The sequence below is a fragment of the Conger conger genome, chromosome 1, assembly GCF_963514075.1.
Source record: "Conger conger chromosome 1, fConCon1.1, whole genome shotgun sequence".
NCBI classification, from domain to species: domain Eukaryota; kingdom Metazoa; phylum Chordata; class Actinopteri; order Anguilliformes; family Congridae; genus Conger; species Conger conger.
The window spans coordinates 41,265,618-41,280,776 of NC_083760.1; the positions used below are offsets into that span (position 1 = coordinate 41,265,618).

General features: G+C 36.3%; 1 protein-coding gene across 1 annotated transcript; it reads left to right on the forward strand.

Annotated features, from left to right (window-relative positions):
* Positions 1-2,977: 2,977 nt before the first annotated feature.
* On the forward strand, positions 2,978-5,316 carry foxg1a (forkhead box G1a). Its single transcript, XM_061252518.1, has one exon. The coding sequence runs from the start codon at positions 3,138-3,140 to the stop codon at positions 4,362-4,364; it is 1,227 nt and encodes a 408-aa protein (XP_061108502.1). The 5' UTR covers positions 2,978-3,137; the 3' UTR covers positions 4,365-5,316.
* The last annotated feature ends 9,843 nt before the right edge of the window (positions 5,317-15,159 follow it).

Sequence of the window (15,159 nt, forward strand, 5' to 3'; positions counted from 1 at the left end):
GTAAAGCCTATCTGAGAACATTCTGGGCGAAGAACACCTCCGACCTTCCTTAGGCTATATTTAGTTTCAGTTTACCAGCAATCCGAAGTTTTCTTAAAAAAACCTGTTTTGCCTTTTTTATGAACGCCGATTAAAAAAATTAAAAAAATTATTTAAATATGCAAGCAGTAAAAAATATTCGAATAAGTCATAAGGCATGTTTAATTGTGCCATGAATTCATTTTCGGATAAGCCTATGCATTCGTATAAAATCGTTGTCATATTAATATGATAGTAGTTCAGGATATCACTAATCATAGTAAAGATAAAGCCATTTATAAACACAAAAGGGTGAAAAAATGTCCTGTGTCTCCAATGTATGACCAAAAGACTCAATCTAATGCGCATAATTTATTGTAGACCCCGAAAATGATTAATTTACTTTCTATCTTAACTATCTAACCAAAGTAATTCACAAAGATAACTATGGTATCACGAAGTCGTTCGTGAAACACACTGCATAGGCGTTTGTTAGTTTGAATATATATCGGCATATTGTAGGCTACTTATTGTAATTACGTCACATTAATATGCATGTAACATTTTTTTGTTGATTTGCTGACTGAAGTATTATTTGATAGTAAATATTTTCCATGAGCAACATCTGGATATAGATATATCCTATCGTGTTTAAAATCGCCAGCCATAGTTTTCTATTTAAGGAAATACTGTTTGAACACATTTTAAAAGTATAGAAGTGTGTGTGTGAGAGAGAGATGAGAGAGATGAGATTATGCGCACGTGCCTGTCTATGTTTGTTTGTTTTGTTTTTTGTTTGTTTTCTTACTTGGGGACGTGTGAGGATATATTAACTGTTTGCCTTTACTATTACTGCCTTTAGTAGTAGTAGTAGTGGTTTCCATGCGATTATTGGCTCGAAATACTAGTTAAAGGTTTGTTTTAGAACTGCTTTTTGCTATGGTCAGCAAATGGTCTAAACCTTTTAATTTTAATTTTCAAATTGCAGTGAGGGTTCGCATTGTTAAACTTCAATTGAATAATAATAATGTGCTCTCAAACCGAGACTGCATTTTATTTTGCTTCAGCATTATAGGGAAGGCGTGTGCTTAACAGAGTATTACGTCAACAGTAAATCATAATAATGTGTTAAGACTTGGGATAAAAACATTGGACCCCCTGTTTCCTGGGATCTTCTTCGTATGTGTATTTGGCCTCATATTTGTAAACAAAAATATAAACATTAATATAAAGTGATAGAAGCTTAAGCCAAAAAAGAAAAAGAAAGCTAACGAGAACTCCACTGTTGTAACACCTGCTTTGTTTTCAGCGAGTTCTGATTGAAACCGACTTGATGTTGGGTACGCGACACCCATTTTCGTTCTCCACACTACAATCCTCACAGACACCACACTGTCTCCCACACCCAATAGAGCACATACTGCTTCTGAATTTGTAACCCTATTCTCTGTAATAATCAACACTTTCCGTCTCGCCAATCTAAGTACAAATTGCGTAAACAACACAACACTTAAGGTTTAAACAGTCCATTCCTCTGGAATCCGTTACGTGAAGTACTTCAGATAGAATTATAGCCTTGAATAAAGTATCGAATGTATTTATTCTAGCCTATACTTAATTCAAGGCTGTTCTGTACTTTATATATCGAATGTTTTCCTCGGAAGCTTTGACATCCATTTCATGTATACCACAGTAATATAATATAATATAATATAGTATATGACCATCATAATCATCATACTGATAATCATCTTCTTCTAGTTGTACTTCTTTTTCTTCAACTTCTTTAAATAATAAAAAGAAGAATAAGAACAAGAACAAGAACAAGAACAGGAATAAGAATATCAATATTAATATTAATACTAATATTAATATGAATATTAATATGAATATTAATATGAATATTAATATGAATATTAATATGAATATTAATATGAATTATTATTATTATTATTATTATTATTATTATTATTATTATTATTAGGAGGGGCCTATTGTTGTTCAAATAGAACAGCTGAGGCGCAAGACTACGCAACATTTAAGTTCGGTGTTTTGTAACCTTTCTGTTAAATTGGCACTTCAGTTAAACAATAAACATCCACAGTAATTCTTAAACATCGATGAGATCATGATTTGTATTCATTTGCGAATTAGACATTTTATCATTTCGTCAGGTTCATTTGAAATAAAGTCCAATATATTTTATACCGGGTTTAACTGAAATATAGACGTCTGGCATATAATGAAAATGTATTTCAGTTATTTCGAGGTGTCACCTTGCGACCCTTGGCGCGTGCGGATTCCCTCAGTAGTATAGCAATGAAACAAAACAAGCCAGCGATATCTAACACGAAGCCTGGGGACCTTTAAACCAAAGGGGTGGCAAAAAAAAGAGGAAAAAAAAGAAATACACAAATTAAATGCAAATTAGTTGCACGTAGTCTTAAATACAGGGTCTATCCAAACAACTGTTTTGCTTAAATCGTTTTGCAGTTCACCGGTAACATCTTTCATACACTGTTACCTGGAAACATAAATATTCTTCTCCAAGTATGAATATATATGCTCAAATATCTTTATTTATAATCGTGAACTGGAGACAAGAAGTAGTACCTCTCTTCTTCCACCACCTCTGCATCCCTCTCGTGTTTTTTCCCGGGGAATGTAAACAAACTTTAAAGAAGGAGAGAAATATTGAATCGGCAGACTAAAATGATCCAAAACAGTGTAATGGTGGGAGGTGATGTGATCTATTTTCTTGGTTGGACTTGGAGACGAGAATGAAAGGCTTTGTTGATGGGATGGGCACATTTTTGCATTGCATTGGGGAACCTTGTGTATCCTTGCGCGCTTGAACGGCTGCTAATATCTGCTCAATGATTGGCTGGAACGAAGGAAGACGCGTTAATACTTATGGTGTGTGGTTGGTTGTAGTCTAAAAGGGTTCAACCAATTTTTTTACAGCTTAGTGTCTGTGGCTCCGTAATTAATTGTAGCTAGCCGTCTCTTATCGACGTGTTTTTAAAGAATGAAGTAGTTGTTTTTTATTAGAGGAGTTGCCAGCGTATGAGATTGAGATCCAACTGTGCTGCTGTTGTTGCCATTTTACCTTACGTGTGATGTTGGATATGGGAGAACGGAAAGAAGTGAAAATGATTCCTAAATCATCGTTCAGTATAAACAGCCTTGTGCCCGAAGCTGTTCAAAGTGATAACCACCACAGGCCAGCGCCCGAGGAAGAGGATAAGCTTTCTTTGCCAAACCCGGTTCAGGACGGAAAGTCGGAGAACATTTGCTGCAAAAGTGACAATTCTCCAGAATCGACATGCGCGGACGAAAAAGAAAAACAGGAAGAGAAAAAGGATTGCAAAGAAGGGGACAGTGGAAAAGACGGAGAAAAGAAAAATGGCAAGTATGAAAAACCACCTTTCAGTTATAATGCCTTAATCATGATGGCTATTCGGCAGAGTCCGGAGAAGCGACTGACCTTGAATGGTATTTACGAGTTCATCATGAAAAATTTCCCCTATTATCGAGAGAACAAGCAGGGCTGGCAGAATTCCATCAGGCACAACCTCAGTCTAAACAAATGTTTTGTTAAAGTCCCCCGGCATTACGACGACCCGGGTAAAGGCAACTACTGGATGCTTGACCCTTCTAGTGACGACGTGTTCATCGGTGGGACAACAGGAAAACTTCGCAGGAGATCGACCACCTCCAGGGCCAAGCTGGCTTTTAAACGGGGTGCGCGTCTCACTTCCACAGGACTGACATTCATGGATAGAGCTGGCTCTTTATACTGGCCAATGTCACCGTTTCTATCTCTCCATCATCCGAGGGCGAGCAGCGCGCTGAGCTACAATGGGACATCATCGGCTTATCCAAGCCATCCGATGTCTTATAGTACTATGTTGACTCAAAACAGTTTGGGGAACAACCACTCTTTTCCTGCTTCGAATGGCCTAAGTGTGGACAGACTTGTAAATGGAGAAATTCCATACGCCACTCACCACCTCACTGCTGCTGCCTTGGCTGCCTCTGTGCCATGTGGTCTATCCGTGCCCTGCTCTGGCACTTATTCTTTAAACCCTTGTTCAGTTAACCTTCTCGCGGGACAGACCAGTTACTTCTTTCCTCACGTCCCCCATCCATCAATGACTTCGCAGAGCAGCACTTCAATGACGGCAAGGGCAGCCTCTTCGTCCTCTCCACAGGCGCCGTCGTCTCTCTCCTGTGAATCTATAAGATCCTCTCTGCCAACTTTCTCTTCAGGACTTTCCGGAGGACTTTCCGATTACTTCACACATCAGAATCAAGGGTCTACTTCAAATCCACTTATACACTAACTAACATCACAGGAGCAGACTGTAAGTGAACATTTTACACACATTTACATTGTAAAATATATAAATCGAACCTAATCAAAGAGAAAAAAGCGAACGCAGCCGAAGTACAGGTATTTTTTATTCAAATTCCCCATTTTTTCTGTACACATGTCAAGTGTCGGGGGTGGGGGTCGGGTGTGTTTATTATTCCACTGTCAGCAACGTGCAATGTGTGAAGAAAACAACCGAAGAGAAGATAAAACGTAGGTTTTTGGAAGGCAGTATAATTACAGTAGAACGTGTATTTAAATAGTGACTGCAGATTTACTTAATTTTAATATAAAATATCTACTACCATCACTTAAGCCACCAGGTCTCCATGTTTGCAGTATTATCACGTATCATGAGTGCGCTGGTGGATTATGATTTTTTAAAATGAAACACTAATTTTCATTGTTATTTTCAGATAAATATGTGTTTTAAAAGTACCGTAAAATATCCGTTCCCAACCCATGGCTCTTTGTTATTTTGTCCTTTTCCTATAAATAAATTCAAGAACGAAGCATTCCTTTAAATATTTTTATCATTATTGTTACTTTTTAGACCAAAGAATGGTATAGATATGCTCGAATAGTTTAAGTATAGGCACATTCGAGCGTCTTCAGTATTCAACATCTGACAGAGCAGTTTCTGAAGGGGACAAAATCAATAAACGCCTTTAGTTTGTGTTGTGCATATTTTAATGTATCTGGCCACCACCAGGCCACATTCTTTTTGTAATTAGTGAAATGTCTATTGTAATTATAGGTTAACTTTGCGAACGTGTAACCCGTGTTGAGTAAATGACTCATAAAATATTGAGTGATTGTTAATGTCGTCTTTAAATTTCATGATTGTGATATTGTGGTCTTATGCCCGTGTTTGTCGCTTAAACTGTTTACCGAACAAAATAAAACAATAGGTTACGTCCATTTATCATGAATATATTGTCTTTTTTACAGCTGAAATAGAAAAAGTGAAATTCCCCTAATGGAAATTAATCCAGGCTATATGAAAACAATGAAATACTTTACTGCTAAAGTAAAGGACCGGGACCCAGGCCTTGAAATGTACATTTCGGTTTTAGTTTAATTGATCTTTTCCAAACTCGTCGTTCTGTACAACCTTAAATATTTCACGGGATTTGTGTGCAATGTCAATTTGTCGCTATACTCCATTAAATTAAATTAAAAGGGACCACTGATCTGTACACAATCAATAGTATAAACGTGTTGTCATCTAAGTCTTGGTTAATGCTTATGTGTTGAATTAGGCTGTCTATAGGGTGGCGAGAGTCAGCTCCAGGAAAGCATTGTGTTGTCCTTACTTGATGTGATTGTCATAATTATTTATTGCTACTGTTGCTGCTGCTGCTTCGCACTACTACTACTACTACTACTACTACTACTGCTACTACTACTACTACTACTACTACTAATAATAATAATAATAATAATAATAATAATAATAATAATGAATATCAACAACAATAAAAACAAATACTAACAATAAAAATAATATTGTATATACATTAACATCCGCATTATAGACATCGCCGTACATGTATGTATGAATGTATGTTTGTAGCCTTTTTAGTTTTCCGTTTGGCAACGAGACACACTTTCCCAACGGAAATTATTCATAGAAATGATATCTCGCATTATTACAATTCAGATTTGTCTGTAGGTCTTTCCATTCACTATAAAAGACAAATAGTCTCTTCAGAAAATAAAACGGATCAGGGGCGTCATTTTTCAACTCCGTTCAGAGAGTAATTTGCTCATTTCTTGCAGAGGCATTGTAATAAATGTGTCCAAATGTAATGCAATAACCTTACTGCTGCTCACAATGGCCTTGTGGAACACTATCTCTCCTTTCAAGATGCTATCGTTCAAATGTTAAATGGGGTGACCACTGAAAAGGCAAACACTGAATGTAGTAGGGTTAAACCCTTAAAAAAAAATACATTTGAATCGATATAAATGTATGCGTTTTTTGCTTACTAAATGGATCCGTAGTAAAATATAGGACGATTTCCCGGTTTATAATAGATTGATTGCTTTCATATATAGACTATGAATCAAATTTCAAATAGGGTTTGAATTATTTATTTTAACATCTCATATTCCACGAAATAATCACGTCACGTTGCATTCAAATTAATCACCAAACAGAAAATACTAATTTGCCTTATAATACGACCTACTAATAATGAAGACAATAAATATGATCCAGTAGTTCTCATTAAAATTTTTGCCAATTCCCTTTTGGTTAAAATAGAAGTTCACAGGAAATGCATATTTTTACTCGAACTGTTTAAATCGACACGTATCTTGAGCCCAAATATATGGGTTTTCAAGAAAACTAGAACAGATTATGTTATAGGCCTACACTTAAAAAAAAGTTTTACTGTTATATATTCATTATTAATTAGTATATTAATTAGTATATTAATTTCTGAATTAGTTTGTACATTCAAACGTACACCAACACATATTTTACATACATACGTACATACATAGGCCTACATATACATACGTACGCACCTCGGATGTGTATGTAAATATATATCATTATGCATAAAATAGTTTACATTTTGTGTTGCTATAAAATTGATGCTGAAAGTAAATTTGGGATAAATTATAATTCCTACCTGCAGCCACTGCCAGTGACTTTGTTTCAGACAATTCATTATTTGGAGGAAAAAAAATCTTAAAGCAAATATCAACCCTGCATATTGGCACAAGGTACTTTAATGACCTTTGATATCGGAAAACTTTACGTGTAGGCCTATGCACCTCAGTGAAAACTTACAGTTCCTGTTTAAATGCATTTTGGGTTTGCGGAGAGCCGTTTTTAGTTCATCCACACTGGAAGAAGGGTAGGGAGGGCGTGGTTCATACTCAGACCCCAAGCAGAATGCGACAACCGCCGTACAGACTCTGAATGTAACCTGCTTTCCTAAATCCTCCCTGCAGCGCAGCAATTCAGTCTTTTGCCAAGGTCTGAGCAATTGCAATAGCCAACACAAACTAATGAGGCGTTTAATTTAGCATTACTTTTCCCGTTCACTTTGTGTGTTGAGTCCAAGTTACTTTACACTGAAAAAATGTTTCCGTGGATAGACCTATATTTTTTTACATAGGCTACATGTGTTACACCTAGCCTATATTGTTTAGGTTTTCACAGTTTTTTAGGGTAGGCCAACATATTAGTAGGTAGAGTCTATTTCTGCATGAGTCGTAAATTCCGATAAAGACAGGGTTGTATATTTAGCCTATTCAAATATCCGTCCGTGTTTTTAAATTCCAACTGCAAGGTTTGGACTGATATATTCCAAATCAGATTATGTAGCATATGGCTTGCCTTATATTGGCTATTTAAAGTTAATACGACTATAATTATTCATGTTCATACGCATGCGAAATGTGTGCTGTTCAGAACAAAAACTTTTGCACTCTCTCTCACGGGTGCATAGGCCTATGTTTTTGTAGGTAATGGACGTAGGGATACTCTATGTGTATTATGTTGTTGCACATTAGGCTACTTCATACCAAATATTTTTTGGAAAATAATTCGTTGAATGAATCATTCTGAATTAGTTTTTATTATAATTATTTTTAATAAATAAATCTGACCATTGTGCATGCACATGGGCAAAAAGTCAATTTTCTGCCATTTGCAGAAAATGCATGGTAACATACGGTATCTTATTTTAACAACCGAGCAGACTATAGGTATAATTTAAGTTTAAATACGGTCATTACCAACCCAAGCAATTGGTATGCCCATTGCTGTCCATTCCCACATTTTTTAAAATTCATTCGAGGATCAGTGATGAATGTGTGATGGCTGTTTTATGATGGAGCCGCGGCGTGCGGAGATTTGGTAGTTCTACACACAGGTGAAATCCAGTGCAAGGACAGTGCACTTCCCCCCCCACCACCACCACCACCACCAAAAAAAAAATCGTATACAGGATTAATATATGTAGGCCTTATATATCAAATAATTTTTCGATTTCAGGAGCCAAGCGTCAGACTAAACCCTGATTTCAAACTTTAAAAAATGAATTTTGCCTATTTTGGGCGTAACCTATATTTCTTCCTCATATTATTGCAATTGTAAATATATTGCGTGCCGAAAATGACAATGCTAACATATAGGTACCTGCATTACAATGTGTGCTAGGCCTATTTGAAGAAATGTGCGTTATCGTAATGCTTAATTAAAAAAATAAAAACAAGAAGAATAAATGGTCAGTGGATATTTATTTTTTGAATGTAATCCGAGTTTCGCAGATTGAGGGCGCTCGAATCACACAGAAGAGTCGCATTATTCATTATTATTGGATTTGCCTTGAGTGAACTTTGCCAAGCCTGTAACTAGTAATAATAGTAGGCTTATGAATACGCTAATATCACATATAGCTGTTGCTTCTACCTCTGTTAGTAGCCTACTATATTTGCTGCTGTTAATACTACAACTAGCCAAGATATAGGCCTCCTACCATCGTAACACTACTAGGTCAACTACGACTGCGACGACTCCTCCCCCTACTACTACTACTGCAGCCCTTAGAGCTACTGCTAATACTGCTATATGTTGCTGACAGAATACAATTATTGCTGCTACAGAGAAATATATATTTTTACTTGTGATAAACAATCGGTTGAATGTAATGATATGATTAAATCGTCTAGGTTACCTAATAACTTCCAACAACAGCAGGAGTTACATAAATGCATCTTAAGCAGGCTACATTTACAGAGAATATAAAATAAATGATACGTAATGATAAGGAAGATTATGCTTGACAGATCTCAGAAAAGTTTAGATGGAATGTTTAATTTTAATATAGGCTAAGTAGGCTAAGGAGAGTAATAAAACATTCCCGTTTGAAATAACAGTGTGAAATAATAATAATAATAATAATAATAATAATAATAATAATAATAATAATAATAATAATAACGACAAGAAGCTGCTATCGTCGCGCTGGAGGTCGATAATTTCTGTGGCAATCCTATAGCCTTATTAAATAATACAATTTAATATCATTCCGTCACTTAAATTAGTTTCATTATTTGAATTTGGAGATGTCTGTGTTCATTTAGTTGTCTACATTTTGTAGTAAAATGTCAGACGTTAGTATTGTGGCATTGCATATACGATTAAATATTTTCTATGACCTGTGATTAAATATATCTAAGAGCTTCTAAAGATGTAGGCTAGTCTGCATCTTGCTATCTTCCCATATATCCTGTAGTAAATTATGTACGAATCATGTGCGTGTTTGTGTGTTCGTGTGTGTGTGTGTGTGTGTGTGTGTGTGTGTGTGTGTTTCAGTCAGTATAAAGTAGGCTAATCAACGTGGACCTTCATTCAAACAAATCCACATTTCAACCATTTACGTATTTAGACTCGGTCGTTTTAGAAACTCCACAATAATCATAGATAACTTAACAACAGAGCTTGGTTGATGCAACAGGCTGCTATGAAGTGTCGATACGGGGCAGATAACCCTTCTTCCCGAATCGTATCCTAGAAGTCGCAGACTGGAGTATGAGATTTCGTGTGAATGAGATAGAAAACATTCGACAGATCGTGAAAAATCGTTTTAATGAGTGTGCAAAGCGTGCGACTGGGTGCCCCGAGTTGTCGGGTTAAACAAACAACTTGTACCCTGACGAAATTGGATTGTTTAAGTGCAGAGTAGTGTCATTCCAATTTACCCACTCTTTCCGAAAAACCCTTATCCTGCACGTGGGAGTCCAATTGTCCCAATTATATAGAACTAACAATATTTTCTTAAAGTGAGTGTGATCATTTTTCAGTTCTTGTTTTAGACTGGGCATCGAACGGGATTCCAATGGTCTTCTCAGATGCTCAACTTAATAAGTAGGCTATTATAGTAATACTGCATATTGTATGATTCGTTGAAACAGATAGACTGTGTATGTGTGTGTGTGTGTGTGTGTGTGTGTGTGTGTGTGTGTGTGAGAGAGAGAGAGAGAGAGAGAGAGAGCGAGAGAGAGAGAGAGAGAGAGATAGATAGATAGATAGATAGATAGATAGATAGATAGAGAGGGAGAGAGATTGTTATTTTATCTAATGCATTCTGTGAGCAGTTCGACTAAAATAAACTATTAAATGTTTCAGTCAACGGCACTTAACTGCTACACTGTACATAATTCCTCATGCCAGATAAGTTTGTTGATGTTAAGGCAAATAGTAGGTTTGTATTGACCTTCTAATTGAACCCTGAATGTCAATGTGCTTGACATAATAATAAAATAGCATTTTATTTTAGGTTAATAGCCTACTAGCTCTACCGATCGCAAACAACCTTGGGTTGAACCTATGTGAATGGCCATAAGCATTATGTTAACATTTTATTGTGCCATGGCGTCGACAAGTGGAACGACAGTTCACATTTCAGCTGTATATTCCAAAAAATGACAGAATGTTTATCTCCAATATGTGCAGTCATTTCTAAATATAGGTATGAAGGTATAGCTGAAAGATTCGTTTGGACTGCTCAGAGAATCCATTTCATGAAATAACCACCCCTTTCTCTTTCTTTATTACGCCTATTCATATGACCAGTTAAAAGTAGACTGTTTTGTGTGCAGTGATTTTAAAAAATTTTTTTGGCAGCTCAGCTGACACATAGCTATTTTAATGCTACTGCGGGTCACTGTCCCGTGACCGATATATCTCGGCATCAGCACAGATACCAGAGGAGATCGATAACGAGCCCGACAACGTGATGTAGCCTACAATTTTTCGATCTTGTCAACAATGTCACACAAGCAAGCATCTTCCTAATTTTCTGTATTCTGGTCATCGAAAAACGACCAACGAGAGATTAGCCTAGTTTATGCAATTATTTGTTTATTGAAACGGTTAGCCATCAGTAAAATATTTATCACTGAATGATACAAGAACAATAGCAATCGTTATAAAATCATAACACATGTAGGCTTATTCCTCATTATGAAATTGAATAATTGAGGCCAGGACTGGAACCAATCTATCGTCGTGACTCACAGGAGACATGTGGAAAGCTAGGCTGCGCGGCTCTTGAATCTCTGATGATGTGAGAGGCCAGTTTAGTGTGGGTATGTGACCCCGGTAAATGAAGGATTTGTTTTACACATTATGTAGGCTTATTGGTTGACACCGAGGGAAATAAAACAACAAAACCTCCATTAAGATACGGATTTGGATTTCAGAGTAGCCTGTTTGAAGTAAAATAATGTGCTTGTTGAAATGTAGGCTATAAAAGCTTGAAAAATGTATTGTCAAGTATTGTTTGGTTAAATTCATGTTAAGTTAATTGGTCTCTCTTGCTATTTTATTGGAAAAATAAGCGTTGTCCTACGCATATAGCCTAGTAGCTATCATACTCAGGGTTTGCATAGCTGTAATTTTGCTCGTTCAGTCGGCACTGAAATCTAGCAAGGCTAGACTAAATAAGAATTCGTCCCATCACCTATTTAGCAGCCACTGCTTTTTACTAATCGAAATAGAAATATAGTTAATATGAACGATTGGAAAAACTACAGAGAAAGGGCGAGGTAGGCTATGTCTGGGACATATATACTTAATGTGTATAATCTGTGAGCACGTTTCCCGAACAACGACCGAAGTCGACGTTTAACCACCATCGTACAGATCGTAAGAGAAACAGCCAGCCTGAAGACCTTGTTTCTTTGCTTTTTTTATGTCTTCCTTTTTGTTCTTTCTGTTGATTCCTTGTAACTGGCATTTAGGGTAGATTGAAAGGAGGACCAACTAATAGGCTAAAGTATATACATATTTTAAATCTATCTATCTATCTATCTATCTATCTATCTATCTATCTATCTATCTATCTATCTATCTATTTGTCTATCTGTCCATCTGTCTATCTATCTATCTACTATCTATCGGTACAGTAGCTAAAAGATAACTTTGTTGTAACTAGGCCTACTGTTTGTTCCCAATTCTTCAAAACGTTGGTCTCTTAATTACAGAAAATAACTTGCTATCTTAAACTGCCGGTTATCCCCAATCCGTATCAGAGAGGGAGATTATAGAACGACTCAAATGAAAAAACGGCTAATAATCTTCCCATTGCAAAGTTTGGATGTCCAAGCTCTTCAGTTAGGTAGCCTACATTAATCGTTGTTAAGCAATTTCTGCTATGCGTCTGAATCTTGAATAGTCTAGCTAAACCATTAAGTTTGATGGTGCAATTATTTAATAATTATCAATTAGGAGCTCCGCATCCCCTATGATTTATATGTATTCTTACAAATTAGCTAAGCCTAGTTATTGCCAGAAAATACAGTAACTTTTAGGCCTAAGATAAATTAACGTCCATAAATACGCCGCCTATGAACAACAAAATTCTTCGACAACAAGATCTTGCTGTAGCCTAACTAACAAGGGTGAGTTTCCTGAAACGTGTCGCAACTCAAGTAGTATGTGAAATTTTAATTATTTCCAGGACGTCCTGGGATTAGTCGTGAGATTCCAAGTATTGTGTGTGCCATGTTAAATCCCTTTCAGGCTTCAAAACAATCACCTATAAAACATAAATAAACATCATAATAAACATAAATCTAAACATAGGCTACTTAAAACTATGTCCCGTACCCTACCACAAATGTGCGATTTTCGGAAATAAAATTTTTTGTGAATGTGATTTTATGTTCTACTGCTTCTGCAAGTAAAATTTGTTTGATTAAAAATGCTGTTCAAACTGCCTCAATAAATTGGGTAGCCTGTCTAATTTAAATTATGTTGAAGAAAGTGCAATTTGTTAACACGAACGTCTTGATGTCATTTTGATTCCATATTGTAAACACGCCTTTGGGAAACGCACGTGAAATTTTCAAGAGATGAAATAGGCATTTTCAAGACATGTTGCTATCTGCAAACGCACCCCTGCTCCGCTGAAAAATGTTTTAAGGTACCTTCATACAATGATACACACCTCACTTTATCCTTTCCATCCAACCATACAACGTTGCGACGGTGATTGCTAACGGAACTACGGTTTTTAATGAACAGCAAATCGTCTTACGACGGGTTTTTCCAAAGGAACTTGCGTCCATGGTTAGACAACGACACTTTTGGCAAACGCACTGCAGGATAGCCCACACGCCATTATGACACTTGATTAGGTGACAGAAGTCATGAAGGATATCAACCTCTGAGTAAACACTGCGCTAACCGTCCCAATCCTGTATTTAATTTAGTTTACATAAACATAAAGCCATATTTAGGCCTACATATTTCTAAAATACTCAGTCGCCGTCTGTATAGTCAATCTGCAAACAGTCGTATAGCAACATTCGAATTGTTCCACTTGCTTCTCAGCGTAGCACGTGAGGTACCCTGTCCGCTGACGCACACAAGCGTTCTTACAAAGAAGGCCTGAAGGAACATTTTGGGTCGATTTGCGTCGTATCCACGTAGACGACATGTGGTTTTACCAATATGTTTGTCTGGTGTTAATAGTCACCAGAAGGGGATGCCACATGGACTGTAATGCCCCAGATCTGAGAAATAAAGGATAACGGTTCTGTGGTAGAAGGCGCACTGCATACAAATGACTTAGAATTAATACAACTACCGTAACGCAATCTATTGAAAGTTCATATAATTGAAAACTCATAAAAACTCTACAAGAGGTGATTTGAATGCACTCAGGTACGATTTTTTCTATGCTTGTGTAACAACAACAACAACAACAACAACAACAACAACAATAATAATAATAATAATAATATCGGTTTATTTCATGCTATTTTGGAATTTGACATAATTCCACGAAAACCAACTTTTCGGCCATTCGTAACTTATATGCTATTCCATTTGTAACTGCTGATCTGTGTTTTTTATTTTTCTGATTGTAATGAAACCTGAAGATTCAGCAACTAATATTTAGGAACAGGTTCATTCTATATTCGAATTTTCTTTTATCATCATATTCCATACAAAAAACAACCCAAAGAATATTTAAGACAATACTTGCAGAAGTAGTAGCTTTGAAATAACAACAGTAGACCATTAGCATTATTAATGCATTGACTACTCAGTGAACATTGTTTTTAGCGAATATAGAATCGTTTTTGTTGTTTGCAAAAAATATTTTGATTTATTTATATTTTTATTTATACGTTTTTTCATCTCTCATAATTATTTTTTATGTGTCTCAACACGTTTCAAGTTTATATCACTGTTACATTTTATATCTAGAAAAAACATAATGAACGGTAGGTTTATGGAGCCATGTTTAGACACTTACTGTAGACCGTTGTAGGGTTTAGCCTGGTCTACTGATCTTTTCACAACGGAGAAGCGCGAGGGAATACAATGCATTTAACAAATCACGACGACACTATTAGAAAAAGGGTCCTGCATTTTGAACCATTTTTTCGTGTTGCCGAAAAAAACCTTTTTTTTTTTCATTAGAAAAATACATTTTCTGTATGGGTTTTCTGTTTTCTGATTGCATCTTTACTCGAGACCAACTGCAGAAAACGAATGCGCTGTATAAAGAATTTAAATGCATACTTCTACCCTTTTTATTGTTTCATGTCCACACCGGCTCGCCATTTGATGGGCGCTATAGTTTTATGCCTTGTAGTGAAAACAGGCTGTCCATCGAAAAAAATATAGGCTAGGCCAATATAACCTGAGTTTTTACCGACAGGTAAACTACAACGCCCATATGCAGGCTTGATCTAAAGGTTGGCGTGTGTGGGTGTTGGGGGTGTCT